Below are 21,525 nucleotides of genomic sequence, written 5' to 3'. Positions count from 1 at the left end.
TTGTTCGGTCTTTCACGTTGTGGCCTGTATTTAACTGATTTTAATCCCTTGTGAGTAAACATTTTGCAACTATGACAGACGAGAACTATATAGTGATACGATGGTCATTATTCTGCACCTGGAGGCACTCTGATGCTGGACCACTGCACTCTGGTCCTATTCTTAACTTATTTGTATACCACTGATCTAGAAAGCTAGGGCTAGTATCTCTTGAAATTTATTCTGGGCACTTCACTGCGACCTAAGAGCCCAAGGAAATAACCTGCAACATTATTTATTTATTTACAGGTGCTTGTATTCCACAATTCATTACCAAAAAACTGTTCAAAGCGGATCACAGCAATCTTAAACTACAATCAAGCCAAGTAGAGATGGGCCAATAATATCAAGATCTATGTTCGTAAACCCCCCCCCCCTCCCTATAATTTGAGTATTCTTTCACAGAAGTTGTTAATTAGCTCACAAGCACAGGTTCTGCTATCAATTAGCTAATTTTGTGGTGTAATAACTGTGTACAAACCATGTTTCCCATCAAATAAGGGAATCCATGGAATAACCACAGCCTGGCTATCTAAGGGTCACATAGCGATTTTTCCTCACTGGGCACTCTGACCCAGGATTACTAAGTAATTTTCACTGGAGTTTGGTGCTGGAGGGTTCCCGAGCCACGCTGATATATTGCAGAAAATGAATTAATGCACAGTCCAGTCTAAATACTCACAGCACTGTGGGACTCGATTTTTGGCCGTTCCATTGCAATGGTGATACAGTTCAGAAAAATGATAACCAAGACGACATGATCAAACATCTTATGGGCGATGATTTTATTGCACATCAAACGGAATCTGCACAATGAGAAAACAAACCACATGAACATGTGGAAAGGAAGATTTGTGTGAATCTAATCAGCTAAAGCCACAGAAGATGCAAACTCTGGCTATATATAGAGAGAGAGATACTGGATTATTTATGGACCACAGTAGCATGTCCCAAGTGCTATCCAGTTGAGAAAAGACCATTTTTGACAGCTTGAATTTACAATATACCTAATGTAACAAGATGTGAGGAGCTTTATGACTGTAAACTGTACACAGAATGCATTAAAACCCAGGGGTGCGTTCACAGGCACACCCATATTAATGTCTCTCTCTCTCTCCTGTATAGAGCAGAGTCGATTTACTGGAAAGGAATTATGATCAGTAACTAGATCAAATACCTCCCAGTAAAAAAGGTATCTCTCTAGAACATTCTGTGTAGTCTGAGGTTCACAGCTTCAAATCCTGGCCCAGATGATTTGGCTTTTCCTCTTCCTGATAGATACACGTGCCATCTGTATTTTGGGCTCATTTATAAAATCCCAGGCATCCAATCCCTGAAGGAGCAGGGCAGATTTAATGCTGTGTGCTCCAGGATCACACAATGTGTTCACCCTGGTCTGCAAGCAACCCCTTCCTGTGGGCTGTGTGCATCACTTCTGCTGTTGGGCACACTTAGGGTAATTGTGTGGTTTCTCAGAACCCACAGTATCCATGCTGGTTCTGCCAAACACTCAGTCCTAGTTATAATAAATATCAAACTTGTCTGCCGTATTCTACTTGGGATGTGTTGTATAAGTATAATATTGTTTATTAATGCTGGCAACCTAGCCTTCCCTGTGTGGGCTAGGCTGGTGTAGACGCATGGGAGAGGAAGAGATTCAAAGCCATTTACATGCATGAAAAACAGTTTTACATGCATAAATGGTTGCTCTAAAAACAGACACGGGCTCAATGTGCAGCAAAGTATGCACATAACCTGGTTTTGTGCACATAAACGGTTGCTCTAAAAACTGACCCAGGCGCAGTGCGTGTAAAAGTGTGTGCATAACTGGCTTTCTGCGTAATTGTACGTGCATTGAAGAGAGGCATTCCAGAAGGCTGAGTTGTCACGTACACACATATACATGCACGTGTTTTGATTTTGAAAAGTAAGCATACAAATGTTAAGTCACGCTTTCTGATGAGGAGGCATCAGTTTCCTAAAATGAATGTGTGTGCATTCTCGGTCAATCACAGGGGGGGAGAGGGGTATTTTCAAAGCGGGCTCACGAATGCATTCATTTATTTGCGGAAGCTTGCTTGGAAAATAGACCCCTGGCAATAGGCCGAGTATGTGCACACATTCGTTCGCGTAAAGGTGTGCCTCCTTTTCGGAAGGCGTGACTTACATGTGTACACTTCCGCCCCTCCTCTTTGCTTACTTCTACACGAACTGAGCCCGGCTCAATTTTTAGATAGACATTTTTCGTTTGCTTTGGAAACAGTCAGCAAGGTTTACCTGTACAATATGCATGCAAACTTTACCGCTATGCAGGCTGTTAGAAAACTGCCCTCATAGCATCCATTGCTCTATTATTTAATACCATTTTCCACGAGACCTGGCAGTAATGCCATATTAACAAATACTACTTCAAACAGCAGTGTGCAGTTTCTTCCAATGCAGCCCATGCAGCAGTAGTGCAGAAATGGGCAGTAAGAAGGGTATTTTTTTTTTGTTCTGTTTTTTCTTTTTACCCTTTTTAAACAAAAATTATGGGGCAAATGCAGACTTATAATGGTAAAGGGCAGCTGCACCAGCCATATGCTTCCAGCACTTGTGTGGGAGGGAGGGCCAGATAACTCACAAGTTCTCTGGCTAAATGCTGACTTACGAATATTTTAGGGACTTATCCGGCTAGACTTTAGCCTTATAACACAGAGGCATTCTGGGGGCGTTTCTGGGAGGAGTTAAGTCAGCTGGCTCAGTTACACAGTTAACTCCGATATTCAGAGTTAGTTGGATAACTTATCCAGTTAACTCGGATTGTGTCAAAGAGCTTTCCTGAGGTTAGCCAGACAAAGGTAACCGGCTGCCTTTAAGATAGCCGGCTATATTCAATAGTGTGACTACACCACTGAATATCCCTCCAAAGTTAGCTGGATATATGTATCCGGCTAACTTTGTAATCCAGCGAGTGATTGAGTGAATTTATTCATCTCCCTAAACTACTTTTAGAGATCTAAGACCATAAACACCAGGCAGACAAGTCCTCAGGCTTCAGTTGACATTGTAAAAGGGTTGCCAACTGACTCCAGGTTTTAAGGACAGGTTGATCCAGTCCCGATTTTACCCCATGCTGGGACTTTTATTCTGATTTACCTAATGCATTCCCTAAGAAAATCAAGAATATAAATTCCTGCATGCAGGGGAGGAAAAAAACAGGACCGGACCAACCTGTCCTGAAAATCTGGAGCCAGTTGGCAACCCTAAATTGCAACAGCAGGTATCAGTAATGGGTGGCTCCAGTCAAATGAAATTGAAAATGCAGAAATTAAAGAATTGGCACTACTTAAGCAGAGGAGGGAAGTTGGGAGCATGTAATGTTGTCTGTGACCGACTATGAAACATTCACAAAACAAAGTAATTGTACAACAGCTAAAATATAAAAGCGGACGTCATGCTTTCATCTCTTTGCATTGGAGTCCTACTTAGACTGAGGAGGGAAGAGGTAGAGGGACCAGGAATCTCTTTCCTTGCAACAGGGAGGCAGGCGAGCTCTTATCCAGGCCTTGAGACGGTCTCCTTTACTCTGAAACAGGAGATTGTTACAGGTGAGATTAGTTGGCCATGATCTACAGTCCAAAAACAACAGCACATGGATTCAGATACAAACTAAAGTGCTACCCCCTCTTCCTCCTCATCTTTCTGCTCCACCCATCTAGAAAAAAAGAAAAAGAAAACCCACACCTCCTAAGTGATTTACAGAACAAAAATGCACTGCATCCATACAGTGCAGAGAACGGCCTAATGGTGGTTAGAGCGATCAGCTAAGAAAGAACCAGGGTAAACCAGGGCTCATTATCCTTCTCCCACTAATGATCCTGGTGACCTCAGGCAAGTCACTTTACCTGCCGTTGTGTCTCAGGTACCCAGTTAGCTTGCAAGCTCTTTGGGGGGGAAGGGACTTATCATACCTGAATACTTATCATCATTATACAGCATTGCATACATCCAGTAGCACCATAGAAATGAGAAATATTATCATCATTGTATATTGTATTAAAGCTAAGGGGCTGATTCCCAAAGGCTTCTCTCCTCCCCCCCCCCCTAATTATGCATCTATATAAGAAAAGACCTTGCAAATAAGTAAGGAGCACCATAACTGCCTGCCCTGGGGCTGCGTCTCAGCACATGGGCACAGTCTCCACTTCTTAACCTGAATAGTGGCTTTGCAACAAGGTGACAGCATAATCAAAATCCTGCTCAGAGTTTGCAATCAGCCCTACCCTTAACACTTTTGTGTACCAGTGAGAAAATATCACATGCATGCAATGGCATTTATTCACAGGGCCACCTCAAAATCAATTTGTTTAGAAAAGGAATAAACCTGAAGCAAGGTAACATGAAAAATCAACATTAATTACAAGCAAGGAAAAAAACTCAATCAGCAAAGCAGATGCATTGGCATTAGTAAAATACCTTCAGAATTCTCTCTTCCACTGAAGGGTCTTAATACCCAGCTTTCTCAGAGGACAAGCAGGGTGGCAGCCTTCACAAGTGACTGACATCATCCAATGCAGTTTGGCCCAGAACTTTCAAAAATGTCCAGAACTTTAACTGTCTCTACTGGGCATGTGCAGACTGGCATGAGGGCCATCACATGCCTACTCTCATCAAATTTGATTTTCTCTCTTTATTTTTATTTTTTGTCCAGCCATTGATAAGTCTACCACAGCAGCTTCAATAGATGCCCTTGTGTGACCCCCATGGATGTGTTCTGTTACTGGAGGTACTGCATGATGTCCTGGGTGTCGTCAATTCAAACTCATAACCGGGTGACAGCCCTGACTGGAGCTCATGGACAAGCACTTTGGCCACCATGAGACTAGTCCGTTAGCATTGGCACCGAGGGACCCAAGAGCTGCACTTGATATAGTGATGCATCAAGCATCGGGAAGGACTGCCAGGTCTGTCATCTGACTCTTCCCCATCTGAAGAAGGCCAAGGGTTTGGCGTTCTCAGCTCTGGCATCATGGAGTTCTAATGCCAGGCATCAAGTGAAGGTGAAGAAGTATCAGCATCAGTCTCCATCAGTGCACAATGCTGGAAGCGGGGATGTTCTGGCTGCCATTGTGCATTCCCTGAAGCAGTCCCTCGGAGAGGACAGCTCATCCTCATTCTCAGGAACTGCAACAGTCTCTTTGGGTTCTGGGGGTCTGACATTGATACACCTCTGGCTTCCCAGGAAGATGTGGCCTCCCCTCCTGCCTCCCAACTGGTATTAGCATTGGCAATCCTTGAGAATGAGCTGGGTAGGAAAATCCAGCAAGCATTCATCAGTACCCCTACATCAAGTGCATTGATATCAGTACATGCCAAAGTCTAACCACTGATCGAGTCTCTCCATTTGCCTGGCAGCCTGGTAATGGTACCAGTACCTATGTCTGTTCTCGGCAGGGACTCTACTTCGATGGCAGCTGCCTTAATAGTGATCTCCAGTAGGGATGTAAATCGTTTTTCTGACAGATGAAAATATCGTACGATATTTTCTCATCTGTCAGATATCGGGGGGGTCCCCGAAAGCGATAGGAAAATCCCATGAAATTTTTCGTGTGGTTTTCCTATCGTTTTGGGGGAGGGGAAAGAAAGGGCACACAACCCCCACCAAACCTCCCCCGGCCCTTTAAATCTAATTAGTTAGAATCTCCCACCCTCCCGACCCCCCAAAACTTTAAGAAACTTTAAGGTACCTGGTGGTCCAGCGGGGGTCCCAGGAGTGATCTCCGACTCTCGGGCCGTCGGCTGCCACTAATCAAAATGGTGCTGATGGCCCTTTGCCCTTACCATGTGACAGGGGCTATCTGTGCATTGGCTGGCTCCTGTCACATGGTAAGAGCAATGGATGGCCCGCACCATTTTTTAAGATGGTGCCAGCCGTCCAGTGCTGGGGAGCAGCCAGCTTTTGTGGTACATGTGGGCACCAGCGACATATGAAAATGTGGGAGGGAGGTTCTGGAAGCCAAATTCAGACTCTTAGGTAGAAAGCTGAAATCCAGAACCTCTAGGGTAGCATTTTCTGAAATGCTCCCTGTTCCACACGCAGGTTCCCAGAGGCAGGCAGAGCTCCAAAATTTCAATGTGAGGATGAGACGATGGTGCAAAGAAGAGGGATTCAGTTTTGTAAGGAATTGGGGAACCTTTTGTGGAAAGGGGAGTCTTTTCCAAAGGGAAGAGCTCCACTTTAACCAGGGTAGAACCAGACTGCTGGCGCTAACCTTTAAAAAAGAGATAGAGCGGCTTTTAAACTAGAACAAAGAGGAAAGTCGACAGTTGCTCAGCAGTGCATGTTTTTTTTTAAATTTTAGATTTATATTCCACTTTTTTCAGTGCTTCAAAGTGGATTACATTCAGATACTGTAGGTATTTCTCTATCTCCAGAGGGTTTACAATCTAAGTTTGTACCTAAGGCAATGGAGGGTAAAGTGACTTGCCCAAAGTCACAAGGAGCGACAGCAGGACTCGAACCCTGGTCTCCTGGTTCATAGCCCACTCCTCTAACCACTAGGCTATTCCTCCAAAAGATACTAAAGAAGCATTAGAGTTAGGGCATCCCAACAGAGAGGTTCCAATAATAGAAGTAGTCCAAGTGCCTATAATTAAAAACTCACCTGAGCTAAAACATTCCAATTGATTCCTGTCAACTGAAAGGCAGAATGTAAATACAAACAAAAAACACACTTTGAAATGTTTATATGCTAATGCCAGGATTCTAAGAAGAGAATGGGAGATGGGAGAATTAGACTGTATAGCAGTGAATGATGACAGACTTAATTGGCATTTCAGACACACGGTGGGAAAAGGATAACCAATGGGATAATGCTATACCGGGATACAAATTATATCGCAATGACAGAGAGGAGCATCTTGGTGGCAGGGTAACGCTTTATGTCCAGTATGGCATAGAGTCCAACATGATAAAGATCCTGCATGAGACTAAATGCACAATCAAATATTTATGGGTAGAAATCCCTTGTGTGTTGGGGAACAGTATAGTGATAGGAATATACTACCATCCATCTGACCAAAATGGTGAGATGGACAGTGAAATGCTAAGAGAAATTAGGGAAACTAACCAAACTGGTAGTGCAGAAATAATGGGAGATTTCAATTACCCCAATATTGACTGGGTAAGTGAAACATCAGGGAATGCTAGAGAGATAAAGTTCCTGGATGGAATAAATTACAATTTTATGGAGCAATTGGTTCAGGAACCAATGAGAGAGGGAGCAGTTTTAGATCTAATTCTCAGTGGAGCACAGGATTTGGTGAGAGAGGTAAAGGTGGTGGGGCCGCTTGGCAATAGTGATCATAATATGATCTAATTTGAATTAATGGCTGGAAGGAGAACAGTAAGTAAATCCATGGTTCTAGCACTAAACTTTCAAAAGGAAACTTTAATAAAATGAGAAAATAGAAAAAAACTGAAAGATGCAGCTACAATGGTAAAAAGTGTGCAACAGGTGTGGATATTGTTAAACAATACCATCCTAGAAGCACAGACCAAATGTATTCCACACATTAAGAAATGTGGAAGGAAGGCAAAATGATTACCAGCATGGTTAAAAGGTAAGATGAAAGAAGCTATTTTAGCCAAAAGATCTTCATTCAAAAATTGGAAGAAGTATCCATCTGAAGAAAATAGGATAAAACATAAGCATTGGCAAGTTAAATGTAAGACAATTATAAGACAGGTTAAGAGAATTTGAAAAGAAGTTGGCCATAGAGGCAAAAACTCACAATAAAATATTTTTTAAATGTCCAAAGCAGAAAGCCTGTGAGGGAGTCGGTTGGACCATTGGAGGATCAAGGAGTTAAAGGAGCACTTAGTGAAGATAAGGCCATCATGGAAAGATTAAATGATTTCTTTTCTTTGGTGTTTACTGAAGAGGATGTTGGAGAGATCCCCATTCCAGAGAAGGTTTTCATGAGTGATGATTCAGATGGACTGAACCAAATCACGGTGAACCTGTAAGATGTGGTAGGCCTGATTGGTAAACTGAAGAGTAGTAAATCACCTGGACAGGATGGTATACACCCCAGGGATCTGAAAGAGCTAAAAAAATGAAATTTCAGACCTATTTCAATTAATTTGTAACCTGTCATTAAAATCATCCGATGTACCTGAAGATTGGAAGATGGCCAATGTAACCTCTATATTTAAGAAGGGATCCAGGGGTGATCCAGGAAACTATAGACCAGTGAGCCTGACTTCAGTGCTGGGAAAAATCGTGGAAACTGTTATAAAGAATAAAATCACAAAACATTTAGACATACATGGTTTGATGGGACACAGCCAACATGGATTTAACAAAGGGAAGTCTTGCCTCACAAATCTACATTTTTTTGAAGGGGTGAATAAACATGTGGACAAAGGTGAACCAGTAGATGTGGTGCATTTGGATTTTCACAAGGTGTTTGACAAAGTCCCACATGAGAGGCTTCTAAGAAAACTAAAAAGTCATGGGATAAGAGACAATGTCCTTTTGTGGATTGCAAGCTGGTTAAAAGACAGGAAACAGAGAGTAGGATTAAATGGTCAGTTTTCACAGTGGAAAAAGGTAAAAGGTGGAGTGGCTCAGGGATCTGTACTTGGACCAGTGCTTTTTAATATATTTATAAATGATCTGGAAAGGGGTACAATGAGCGAGGTGATCAAATTTGCGGAAGACACAAAATTATGCAGAGTAGTTAAATCTCAAGTGAATTGTGATGAATTGCAGGAGGACCTTGCGAGACTGGAAGACTGGGCTTCCAAATGGCAGATGAAATTTAATGTGGAAAAGTGCAAAGTGTGGCATATAGAGAAAAATAACCCATGCTGTGGTTACACAATGTTCGGTTCTATCTTAGAGTTACCACCCAAGAAAGAAATAGAGGCGTCATAGTGATTAATACATTGAAGCCGTCAGCTCAGTGTGCTGTGGTGATCAAAAAAGCAAACAGAATGTTAGCAATTATTAGGAAGGGAATGGAAAATAAAACGGAGGATGTCATAATGCCTCTGTATCGCTCCATGGTGAGAACGCAACTTGAATACTGTGTGCAATTCTGGTCACCGCATCTCAAAAAGGATATAGCTGCACTGGAGAAAGTGCAGAGAAGGGTCACCAAAATGATAAGGGGCATGGAACGGCTGCCCTATGAGGAAAGGCTAAAGAAGTTAGGGCTGTTTAGTTTGGAGAAGAGATGACTGAGGGGGGATATGATAGAGGTCTACAAAATCATGAAAGGACTTGAAAATTTAATGTAAATTGATTATTTACTTTCTCAGATAATAGAAGGACCAGGAGGCACACTATGAATTTAGCAAGTAGTTCATTTAAAACAAATCGAAGAAAATTCTTTTTCACTCAGCGCATAATTAAGCTCTGGAATTCATTGCCAGAGGATGTGGTTACAGTAGTTAGTGTAACTGGGTTTAAAAAAGGTTTGGATAAGTTCCTAGAGGATAAATCCATAAACTGCTATTACGGTAATTAATAAGGAATGGTAGCTTGAGATTTATCTAATGTTTGGATACTTGCCAGATACTTGTGACTTGGATTGGCCACTGTTGGAAACAGGATACTGGGCTTGATGGACCCTTGGTCTGACCCAGTATGGCATATCTTATTTATTTATTTATTTATTTATTTATTTATTTATTTAACCGCTTTTATAGACCGGTATTCGTCAAAACATCATATTGGTTTACATGGAACTAAACAGTGGAAATACATTAAACAGGGAGTAAAGAACTTGGGGAGGCTATAACTTGTACAGAATTAGAGGAAATAAGGGATATCAATATATACAAATGTACAGTAGAATATACAAGGGTACAGTGATATCTTATGTTCTTATATGTGGTGATCAGCATTTTATTGGACTATCTTAATACATTTTCTTGACTAGCTTTCAAGAGCCGATACTCTCTTCTTCAGGGCAGCATTCAAATCAGTAAAATATGACATTTTCAGGAAATATAAAGTAGTGTGGCTGAAATAAGTGAATCATAAAAGTCATTGTAGTGATAGGATGAAGGGGAGATGGAGGGGAAAGGGTGAGGGGAGTTTGAAGGATGATAAGGTGACATGAAACAATTTTTTGGCACATAATGTGGTATGAAACCTAGACCTTTTTTTTTGTGAGTTTCAAAGTGTCTGATCATTTTAACGTCAAAAGTCTTGCATTCTTGAACTGTTTTAAATTTTCCTTTGATTATGCTGATCTTAAGATCAGTGATGCAGTTGCCTGGATCTGAAGAGTGCTTCCCAATGGAACTGTTGGCCTGTCTTCCCTGTGGTATTTGATTTTGTGTCTGGGTAAATTGACTCTTGCCTGTAACATTTGGCACGTTCTCCATGCTACCCAAAATCCACCAATCATACTCAGCACTGGCACAGTTACAGAGGAAATATCTGGGCTTATAGAAGGGATGCTCAGGCCCTTGGTATACAACACAACTTCCTACAAGACTACCACAGACTTTCTGAACAAGTCAAAAAGTACTGAATAGCTGCTGCCTGACACTCTCCTGTGATAATAGATGTAGAATCATTATATAGCAACATTCCCCACAGAGAGAGCATAACTGCATATGACAAATTACTAAAGATATCCACCCCGGAACACGAAAATACAGCGGAAATTATTACAAAATTAATCAAATTCATCCTGACACTCAGCTACTTCAGCTTTAATAATGACATCCACCTACAAATCACGAGCACCGCCATGAGCATCATGATGGCACCACAATGTGCCAACCTTCCTGTGGCAGAACCGAAGAGGCGCTCACAAACAAGTTTTACAATTTATTTAATGCACGCCACCCTTCAATCAGATTCAAAATGGACTACTCCGCAGAAAGAGTTGCATCCCCAAAATCACCTCCAAGAAGATGGCAGGTTCACTTAATGCAGCCAGGACAAATCTACTGCAATACAAAGAAAAGGAAAACCACAGAGTCGGCAAACAGAGCTGGAAAAACTATGAAAAATCATAAAAGACCTCCAGCCATTACTCCTGAAAGATGAAGCATTGAAAGAAATATTCTCTACTCCACCAGTATTGGCCTTCAGGCAACTTACTCTGAAGCACAAATTGGTTAAAAAAAACCCAAAACAAAACCAAACAAAAAAAAAGCTTCTAACAGAAATTCAGAAAGAAGAAAATGACACATACCATGCTGCAAACTCTGCCAGCACGTACCACAGGACCCCCACCACCAGTCATCCACGTGGGAAAAAATTCACCATAAGGGGATCCTATTCGTGCTCTTCCTCTAATGTAGTGTACATCATTTAATGCAGAAAAGGTGAAAAAGCAAGCCACTTCAGTGAGACAGGCTAAACATTAAAGGCAAGAGTCAATTCGCACAGGCATAAAAACAGATACCACAGGGAAGACCAAGCTGACAGCTCCGTGACTGTGGAATCTGATTTTATGATTACTGTTGCAGTATCCTGGTTCCAAAAAGTGCTTCCCATCAATAATCTTATGATCAGGATAATCAAAGGAAAATTTAAAACAATCCAGGATTGCAAGCATTTTGAAGTCAAAATTATCAGACACTTTGGAACTGGCAAAAATGGACTCGGAGACCTAGGTTTCATATCACATATGTACCTTCTGATCATCCTTCAAAGCCCCTTCACCTCTTCCCATTCACCTCCTTCACCCTATCACTGGAATAACTTTTATGATTCATTTATGGCAGCCACATTGCTTTATATTTTCTGGTAATGTTATTTTTTTGCTCATTTGAATTCTGACCTGAAGAAAAGAAAATTAGTGCTCGAAAGCTAGATAAGAAATGTATTAAGTTAACCCAATAAAAAGGTATCACCTTATATATATATATTTTTTGTTTTGTTTTTATTAACCTTTTATTTCAGTTCATTTCAAAGCTCATAGTATCAGAACCCTGGCAGCATCGGAAGCCCATTTATGGTTGGTCTCCGTGGAGGAGATCTGCAAAGCTGTGACGTGGAGTTCTCTCCACACATTCACATCACACTATTGTTTGGACAGGGACTCCTGACGCGGCCGTAGGTTCAGTCAGCCTGTCCTGCGGAATCTCTTTGAGATGTTGGCTCCATCCATCCTAGGCCCTATTGTTTTTGTTCCAGATATAGATGCGCATAAATACACACACACATACACTCATCTCTCTGTGTTTCATATGCCCTTCCTTTTATCTGGAAACAATGACTGGCAATGGTTAAGAAGGAAACTCTCTAATTATGTCAGAAACATTCACAGACAGGTGTTTGAGACATTCTGTGAAAAGAAATCCAAGTACACTTTTCCTCAATTATTTTCCATCAGACTTAAGCAATTGAAATGTATCCCCAGCTACCAATTTATCTTCTATTGTAAGTGATGTCAAACACAACCAGCTGCACCACAGAAAGGAGTTAAAAGGTCCATAACCTCTGAGGGTGATGAAATTGGTGAAGATCAGAAAACCAAAGAAGGAAAAGTAGGTGAAAAGAACGAGGAAGACAAGGAAGCGAGAGAAGAACGGAGAAAGGAGGAGACAAATGGACAGTGAGAGGCAAACAGCAATACATGAAAAGATAACTGAAAAAGCAGATGGAGGGAAGATATGAAGTGAGAAAAATGAAAAATAAAAAGAGGGAGAAACAGTGAATGGCAACAAATAGAAGAGAAGCAAACATATACTTGAGAACAGGAATTCCACTTGAAAAACATAAAAGAAATGAAAATAAAAAATAGAGAGAGGGAGTCATGTGATGCTATGAACCTGAGAGGACGTTTCCTTGCAGGTTCCAGGTGCCATCCCCTGTATCAGGAAGCTATCTGCTGCATCTGTGATTCTAGATCATGATTCTGTGATGCACACGAACATTGATCGACGTATGTCAAAATCCCTGTCGGGTATGCTGGCAAAACCAATGGAAAAAGACAAAGAAAAAGTGAAGATCTGCGAAAGCAAGATGGCTGTGGTGGTAGGCAACTCACAGCAAGGCCCGTTTGACAAGGCAGCGGTCAGTGCTGTAACATCAGTGGTTATAGCAGCGATAAACGGGAAGCTAGATGGAATTTCTGTACAAACTGCAGAACTGAACAGTTCTATTGCCGAATCTGGACCTAGGGTGGAACTACTAGAGAATCACATGTCTTTGGTGGAGGATGAGGCTGTGGAGACAGCAAAGAAAATGGACAAGCTTGAAAATGTGGTCACGGCACAGGAGGAGAAAATTGAGGAGTTGGAAAACAGATCGCGCCAAAATAATCTGCGTTTTGTCGGCATGGCTGAGGAGGTCGAGGAGAGAAAATTAGCTGAAGCGTTAGTTATCTGGCTTCCGGAAGTATTAAATCTGCCAAGCCTGCAAAATTCGCTGGTAAAAGACATTGCATACAGGTTAGGCGAAATGGCGAGACAAGGCCGCATGTGGTGGTCGTACAGTTCTTAAACTATGAGCACACATAAGCGATCTGGTGTGCGTCTCGAAAACAGCCTTTGCTGCCATTTAAGAGCTGCTCAATAAGAAAAAGGAATTTAATTCTATATGTTCACAACTGGTAGCTAAGCAAGTGCGATTCACGCTACAGTTTCCTGCTAAATGGTGTATATGGAGCAACGGAACAACACAATTGTTTGAATCATCAGAAAATTTATGGACAGGCTGGCATGCACTTGAAGAGTTCAATTGAGAGCTCTGACCTGTTTCTAGGGTCTTTAATTTCCATTTCGTCTTATGGTTCTCTATTGCCCTTTCACTGATGTTTTTCCCAAGATGGCAGAATACAATTACTCTTCCAACCAAAGGAATACAAAAATGTGATTGCACGAGGAATCGTTTTTGAGTTGGAGATTTCACGGTGGAGGGGCGTTTGCTGACTTTGTGCTATGGAGACGGGGCACTTGGGAAAAAAAAACAAAACCCCAAAAAATGTTTTGCCTTGGACCCGGCATTTCGCAACACTGGTACGCTGGAAGCCAGAATCTGTTTAGGCATTTTTGTTTGTGTATGATCGCAAGTTAAATCTGACTTTTAAACTTTCACACTATTCTTTAATGATAGCAGCAGATTGCTGTTGATGTAATGTTCCAGTCTGCTCAATTGAAAGATTTTGTTTAACTGCAGAGGCTTTGTTGTGGGGGTGGGGATGGCACCCGGTCGCAACTGAGTGTCTTTGGCTTTTCTAGTAGAGAGCATGGCACAACCTGGGCATAAAGTCTAGGTAGTGAAGAAGTATGGCAGAGGAGGGCGTGGATGAGTGGGCAGGGTGGGGTGGTTAGGGGTGTTATTATGGAGGGGAGGGGGCTCCATCCACAAAGTTTAGTAGAATGCATAGCAAAGAGGCTGTACATTTCCTTTTAGTGGCCAACACTGTTGTATTTTTATTTTTATATAAAGGAACAGGGGGTGATAGTTATTATTACCTGGGGAAATCGGTAGGACATACTTATATGAAGAGGGCTGGCACGGTAAGGATCCTAACGTCATAACACATGATGGGTTCCACTATTCTATTAGGTCTCCCAGCGTCTACAATAAGACCTCTTCAACTGTTACAAAATGCTACTGCCAGAGTGCTTACTAACACTCGAAAAAATGACCACATAACTCCAATATTAAAAGATCTTCACTGGCTCCCGATATCGCACAGAATACTCTTTAAAAGTCTAACACTGATCCATAAAACATTATATAATCAAAATGTAGAATGGCTCAATGCCTCCTTTAATTTCCAGACCCCACAAAGAATCACCCGCTCCGCCAGCAATGGGACTTTACCAATACCTTCACCAAACTAGCACACCTCCCATCCGTTAGAGATCGAGCGCTATCTCTAGCAGGCCCTCACATATGGAACGCCATACCACAAGAATTGACACTTGAGCCTAACTCTTGTACTTAAAAAAAAACCTTAAAAACCCGGTTGTTCCAGCAAGCCTACCTATAATGTCCTTTGGCATACCACTCAGATTTGTACATCGATATTTGAGCCATAAAGCAGAGTCTTTCTTATATACTTTATAGTTTTAATCTATTTATGATTAACTTCTTTGTTAGAATTTCATGTTTATCTTTACTTTTATGCCTATTTTTTATCGTATATGTTATCTAACTGCTTTTTAATATTTTAGATGTAACATTTTTAACCTTCTTTTATAACTGTGCTTCATATATTTTATTGTAAACCGATGTGATGGACTAATGAATGTCGGTATAGAAAAGAAAATAAATAAATAAATAAAATATATAACCTGGAATGTGTCAGGCTTAGGCTCTCCAATAAAGAGAAAGAAAGATTTAGCGCTTGTACGCAGATTAAAAGGAATTTTTTTTTTTTCCAGAAAACACACATTCCAAACAGCGAATATATAAATTACAGAAGTGTTGGGTTTAATCGGGTGTTCTCGTCAGGTATCTCTAAAACCATAGGGGTTGCAATACAGATACATAAAAGAGTGTCGTTTCCTTAGACAAGTCATGGACAGACGATGACTGAAGAATTGTTATGGAAAAGAAATCATCTTAGTTTCGGCATTTGCACTGAACCAATATGACCATAGCTTTTTTTTTTTACCAGCCGAGTTAACGGCATATCTGCTTTGGGGGGAGGCAGTAGGATATTAGGAGGGGATTTAAACTGTGTAGTGGATCCAGCTTTAGACAGATGCTCTCCTACAAATGTTTCTAAAATGGGCAAAAGGAAAGCTATTCAGTTTTTGTGTGATACGCTGAACTTAGTGGACATTTGGAGAGTACTTCATCTGGAAGAATGAGATTATACCCATCATGCCAAGGCCCACCCTACCAAATAAAGAACTGATTACATGTTAGTTTCTGAAACACTGTTTAATGAGGTGGAAAGCACAGTGATAGGGAACTTACTTATATCAGATCACTGTCCCGTTATTTTAACAGTGGGGCAAAGTTTTATGATGCCTGGCCTGTTTCAATGGAGAATGCTGGAGTAGCTGAATTTAGAACCTGATTTCCAGCAATATTTATAGGAGAAATGGAAGCTTTATAAGGAACATAATTCCCAACACAAAGATAATCCAAGTTTATTTTGGGAAGTAGCTAAATCTGTGCTTAGAGGGGATATTATCAGTTATGTGGCTTTTAAAGAAAGACGCAGAATTAAGCAAATTCTTGACCTTGAAAGACAGTTGGCATGCTATAAATCCCAGTGGAATAGGGGGAACTCAGTTATCTGGAAAGAAAGGTTCAAAGGGACACGAGTGCTCAATGACTTGCTTCATCAGAAAGCTTAAGATGCTGGGGTCGATTTTACAAGGAGCGCGCGCGTCTACGTGCATGTGGTTCCCAGCAAGGGCACATGGACGCGCTGATTTTATAACATGCGCGCACCGGCGCACACATGTTATAAAATCTGATGGCCGTGCACACACGGGGGTGGGGGCGAGTTTTCCCTAAATATGTGCGGCGATGCAATCAGGCCTCCCCCAGGTCTCTCCTGAATCTCCCTTACCCTTGCCTAACCTTTCTTCCCCTTCCCCTCTCCACCCCGACACCTAATACCTATCTAGCTACCCCAATTTTTTTTAATTTTTCTACTTACTGCTTCTCTGGAGCAGAAGCTAGTTACGCGCGCCAGCCAGCTGCCAGCGCGCGCTTCCCTGGGACAGCATACAATGGTGCTGTCCCAGCTCACCCCGCCCCTCCCCACCCCCTGGCCCGCCCCCCCTGGAGAGGCCTGGTACTTGTGCATGTAGCGGGGTTTACGCGTGTGGCCAGGCCTGCTTTTAAACCCTATATTTTACGCGCATGGGCCTTTGAAAATTTGGGCAGCTATTTTTATGTTTCAACATAAGCTGTTTTTGCATGGGAACAAACCAGGGAGTATGCTGCCCAGGTTAACCAAAGCTCATGCTCCATCCAAATTCATAAGTAGTAATAAGAAAAAAGATGGGTCTTTTGCAACTACAACAGTGCAAACTGGGGAGGTCTTCTGGGATTATTACCAGAGTTTATACTAGTCGGAGACTCCAAACTTAAGAGAATCAACAGCAGTTCCTTCAGAACTTACATTTGCCTCAAGTTGTGATTACACAGTAGGAAGTTCTGAATAGCTGCTTCCCAGACTTTGAAACAGGTCAAGTTATTAAAGGCTTGAAATTGCATAAATCTCTAGGTCCAGATGGGTCAAATTCTTTGTTCTATAAACATCTTCAGGTACCCTTGGCAGCTTCTCTTGCAGCATTATTTAATCATATGATGGAGAAGGAAATTATGCCCTCCTCAAAGTCCGAAGCAGCTGTTGTAGTTTCTCCCTAAACCAGGTACGGATCCGACTGATCATGGGTCATACAGGCTAATCTCATTACTAAATTTGTCCACAAAAATATACACCAAAACTATCACCAGTGGTATTAAGTATTTTCTGCCCCCCCCCTCCCCCCCCTGCTGATCTTACCAGAGTAAACCGGTTTCGTGATAGATAGGAAACTGAGTGCTAACATCAGGCGCCTGTTGCTGGCACTTGAGTGGTGTGGCAAGTTTCATTTAATTAACCCCCTACTAGTTATCTTTGATGCAAAAAAAGCCTTTGACAGAGTGAAGTGGTATTACCTCTTTACATAATGGGGAAGTTTGGGTTTACAGGCCCCAGTATGGCTGCAATTAGACTATTATACAGCAATCCCAAGGCTTTTATCTGCGTTAATGGCTCTACATCTCCCATTTTCAATTTGTGAAGGGGAATCAGGCAGGGATGCCCCTTGTCCCCACTATTGTTCATTAACTCACTAGAGCCCTTAATTCACAAAATTAAAGAAAATAAAACTAGAAGGAGTTAAAAAGTATGTTGTTCGCAGACGATATGCTGATGTTGTTGTCTAATGCCTGGGTCTCTCTCCCGAAAGTTTTAGCTTGTATTTTCATGTTTTTCAGTTTTGAAACTAAACCTAATTAAGTTTGAGGCTATGAACCTTGCAAGTACTTTATATAAGATACCTGGTCTAATTTTCCATTGATATGGGCAGGTGATACTATTAACTTTCTGGGTATCAGGGCTCACAAGAATACTCAACACTGGTATGAGTATAATTTCAATCCCCTTATTCAGGAATTTAAACAAAAACTAGCTAGCTGGGTTGCATTTTCCACTATCACTGTCTGACTGTTTGGCTCTAATTGAAACGGTATTAATTCCCAAAGCTTTATACAGATGGTTCCTTTCATAATAGCAAGAGAAGATCTGAGATTGTTGCAAAAGCTTTGCGCGCAGTTCTTTTGGAAATCGAGCAAAGCAAGGCTGAAATTCGCTACTTTAATTACCTCCCAGAGATGAAGGTGGCTTGGGATTTTCAGATTTACATTTTTATAATACTGGATGCTTGAAGATAACACTGCAGGAATGGTTAGGGGCAGTGGAAAAAAATTCAATTGCATGGTTGGAAAAGGAATTTATAAGGCCTTTTAGTTTATCTTACCTAATCCATGCTAAAAATGAGGGACTACCATCCTATATTCCTCAATCCTTATTAGCTAATGCTATGAGGAAGTGCTGGCGTTGGATCAGGAAACACTCGGGGTTGTGCTGGCAAAGGTCCCATTGCTTGCTACTGTTGTGTAATCCAGACTTCAAACCTGGTTTGATATAGAAAAGGTTCCAAGTTTTTTGTTCACAAGGTGCATCAAGTATATTTCCCTTTATTAATGCGCAATCTGGTAAAATGCATTCTTTAGAACACTGTATACAACTGATTTGGATTTTTTTACATCTATGCAAATACGTGGCTATGTTGGAAAAGTGCTGAGTGATGGGGAAGGGAAAGCAGAGTTGCTTACCTGTAACAGGTGTTCTCCCAAGACACCAGGATGTTAGTCCTCACAGATGGGTGACATCATGGAGCCCATCACGGAATACTTTTGTCAAAGTTTCTAGAAACTTTGACTGGCACACTGAGCATGCCCAGCATGCCACTAAACCCGTAGCCACACGGGGTCCCCCTTCAGTCTCGTATCAAAGCAGAAAAGAACGAGCAAAAAATAAAATAACAAACCGAAGATGAACCCAACTCCGCGGGGTGGTGGGTGGGTTTCCTGAGGACTACCATCCTGCTGTCCCGGGAGAACACCTATTACAGGTAAGCAACTCTGCTTTCTCCCAGGACAAGCAGGATGGTAGTCCTCACAGATGAGTGAATACCAAGTTCCAGGCTGCCCCCAGAACACACTGGGCCAACAGGCACCCAATAAAGTGCAACAGGCACAACAACAGGGGTGCTGTTGGCAACAACGGGGGCAGTCTGAACCCCATACTGGGCCCTAGGTAGGGAGAGTTGGGTTCTCATACTGGAAACAGGTTAAGGAGGACATACTGGCCAAAGACGCTGTCCTGTCGACCATCCTTGTCCAGACAGTAATGGGCTGTGAAGATGTGGAGGGAACTCCATGTCGCAGCCTTACAGATCTCTGTGATAGGGACTGCCCGGAAGTGTGCTACTGACACTGCCATGGCCCTTACTGAGTGCGCTTTCACTCAGCCTCTGAGCGGAAGGCCCACTTGTTCATAACAGAAAGCGATGCAGTCCACCAACCAATTAGACAGGGTCTGTTTGCCCACCGCAACTCCAAGTCTATTCTTGTCAAAGGAGACAAAGAGTTGGTTGGATTGCCTGTGAGCGGTGAGCCTGTGAGCGGTGTGTGGTGAGCCTGTGAGCGGTGACCGGTGCACTCCAGATAAAAGGTGGTGCACTCCAGATAAAAGGCAAGAGAAAGCTTGCAGTCCAAGGTATGCAGAGCCCGCTCTCCTAGGTGACAGTGTGGTCTTGGGATAAAGGTGGGCAACACGACGGACTGATTCAGGTGAAAGTCAGTCACAACCTTAGGCAGGAACTTAGGGTGAGTGCGCAACACCACTCTGTCGTGGAAGAACCTTGTGTAAGGTAGATAGGTCACTAGGGCCTGCAACTCAGTGACTCTGTGAGCAGAAGTAACTGCCTCTAGGAAGATGACCTTCCAAGTGAGGTGCTTCAACTCACAGGAGCGCAGGGGCTCAAATGGAGGCTGCATGAGCCACGCCAGCACTATGTTGAGGTCCCAGGCCACAACAGGAGGACTTAGTGGAGGCTTCAGTTGTAGTAAGCCTCTCTCATGAAGTGCCCCACTAAGGGCTGCACCAAGACCGGAGAGTCACCCACTACACAGTGGTAGGTACTGATGGCACTCAGATGCACTCAGATTGAGGTAGTCTGTAGTCCAGACTCCAAGAGGCACCAGAGGTAGTCCAAAAGTCTAGGTGTTGGGCAAGTGAAAGGGTCAAGACCCTGTTCCGCACACCAGGATGAGAACCTCCTCCACTTTGCTTGGTAGGACTTCTGCGTGGAAGGCTTAAACGAAGCCACCAGGACTTGCGAGACATTGTCTGGAAGATTATGGGACTGCAGCACTAGCCTTTCAACATCCAGGCTGTAAGAGCCAATGACTGGAAGTTCGGGTGATGTAGCCTGCCCTGATCCTGTGTGATGAGGTTGGGTGAGGTGCTCAGGCGAATGGGTTCCTGGACCAACAGGTTGCTGAGGATCAGAAACCAGACCTGTCACGGCCAATGCAGAGCTATGAGGTCCATGGTGCCTCCATCCTGTTGTAGCTTCACAAGAGTCTTGTCTATGAGCGGAATCAGAGGGTATGTATACAGGAAATCCACACTCCAGGAGTGGGCGAAAGCATCCAAGGCAGGTCCCTTTCCTTCCTTGTGCAGTGAGCACAAACGATCCACCTTGTGGTTGTGCAAGGATGCAAAGAGATCCAAGTCCGGCTGACCCCGCCAGCGGAAGATCCAGTCTACCATATAGGAGTTTAGGAACCACTCCTGGGGGTGGAATGTCCGACTGAGGTGGTCTGCTACCACATTCTCAGTCCCTACCAGGTAGATGGCACACAGGAGCATGGAACGTGACAGGGCCCAGGCCCAAATCTGTGCTGCCTCTTGGAAGAGGAGATAGGAGCCTGTGCCCCCTGTTTGTTCACGTACCACATGGCCACTTGGTTGTCCATCTGGATCAAGACGACCCTGTTAGACAGGCAGTCCTGGAATGCGTAGAATGCATACCGCATCGCCTGGAGTTCCAGGAAGGTTATATGGCATCTCGCCTCGGGCTTTGACCACACCCCTTGCGTGTGGAGGCTGTTGACATGGGCCCCCCAGCCTAGGTTGGAGGCATCCGTGATCAGGATCACCTGAGCAGTTGGGGGCTGAAAAGGAAGTCCCTTGCTCAGGTTGGATTCCTACACTCACCAAGCGAGGGAGAGCTGGAGCGGTTTGGTTATCTGGACCAGTATGGAGAGTTCTTGAGAGGCTTGGTGTCACTGAGACCTCAGAGTCCACTGCTGACCCTCATGGCCAGGCCATTGGGGTGATGTGCACCGATGTGCCATGTGACCCAGCAACTTCAGGAGCAGGCGGGCTGAGGCTGTCTGCCTGCGACGGATGGACCTGGCTAGCCCAGCC

At 43.0% G+C, this 21,525-nt stretch overlaps 1 protein-coding gene across 8 annotated transcripts in view; it reads right to left on the bottom strand.

Annotated features, from left to right (window-relative positions):
* CACNA1G (calcium voltage-gated channel subunit alpha1 G) overlaps positions 1–21,525 on the bottom strand; it is a 468,525-nt gene that overhangs the window by 110,905 nt on the left and 336,095 nt on the right. For all 8 annotated transcript variants that reach the window (XM_029600643.1, XM_029600645.1, XM_029600651.1 and 5 more), the window contains 2 exons: positions 3,507–3,607; positions 722–845 (listed from right to left, as the gene is read on the bottom strand). In XM_029600643.1, the coding sequence (XP_029456503.1) occupies positions 722–845; positions 3,507–3,607 (225 nt within the window). The remainder of the gene's footprint in view (positions 1–721; positions 846–3,506; positions 3,608–21,525) is intronic.

Source organism: Rhinatrema bivittatum, chromosome 4 (assembly GCF_901001135.1).
Source record: "Rhinatrema bivittatum chromosome 4, aRhiBiv1.1, whole genome shotgun sequence".
Taxonomy (NCBI): domain Eukaryota; kingdom Metazoa; phylum Chordata; class Amphibia; order Gymnophiona; family Rhinatrematidae; genus Rhinatrema; species Rhinatrema bivittatum.
This window is presented reverse-complemented; position numbering and strand designations above follow the sequence as displayed.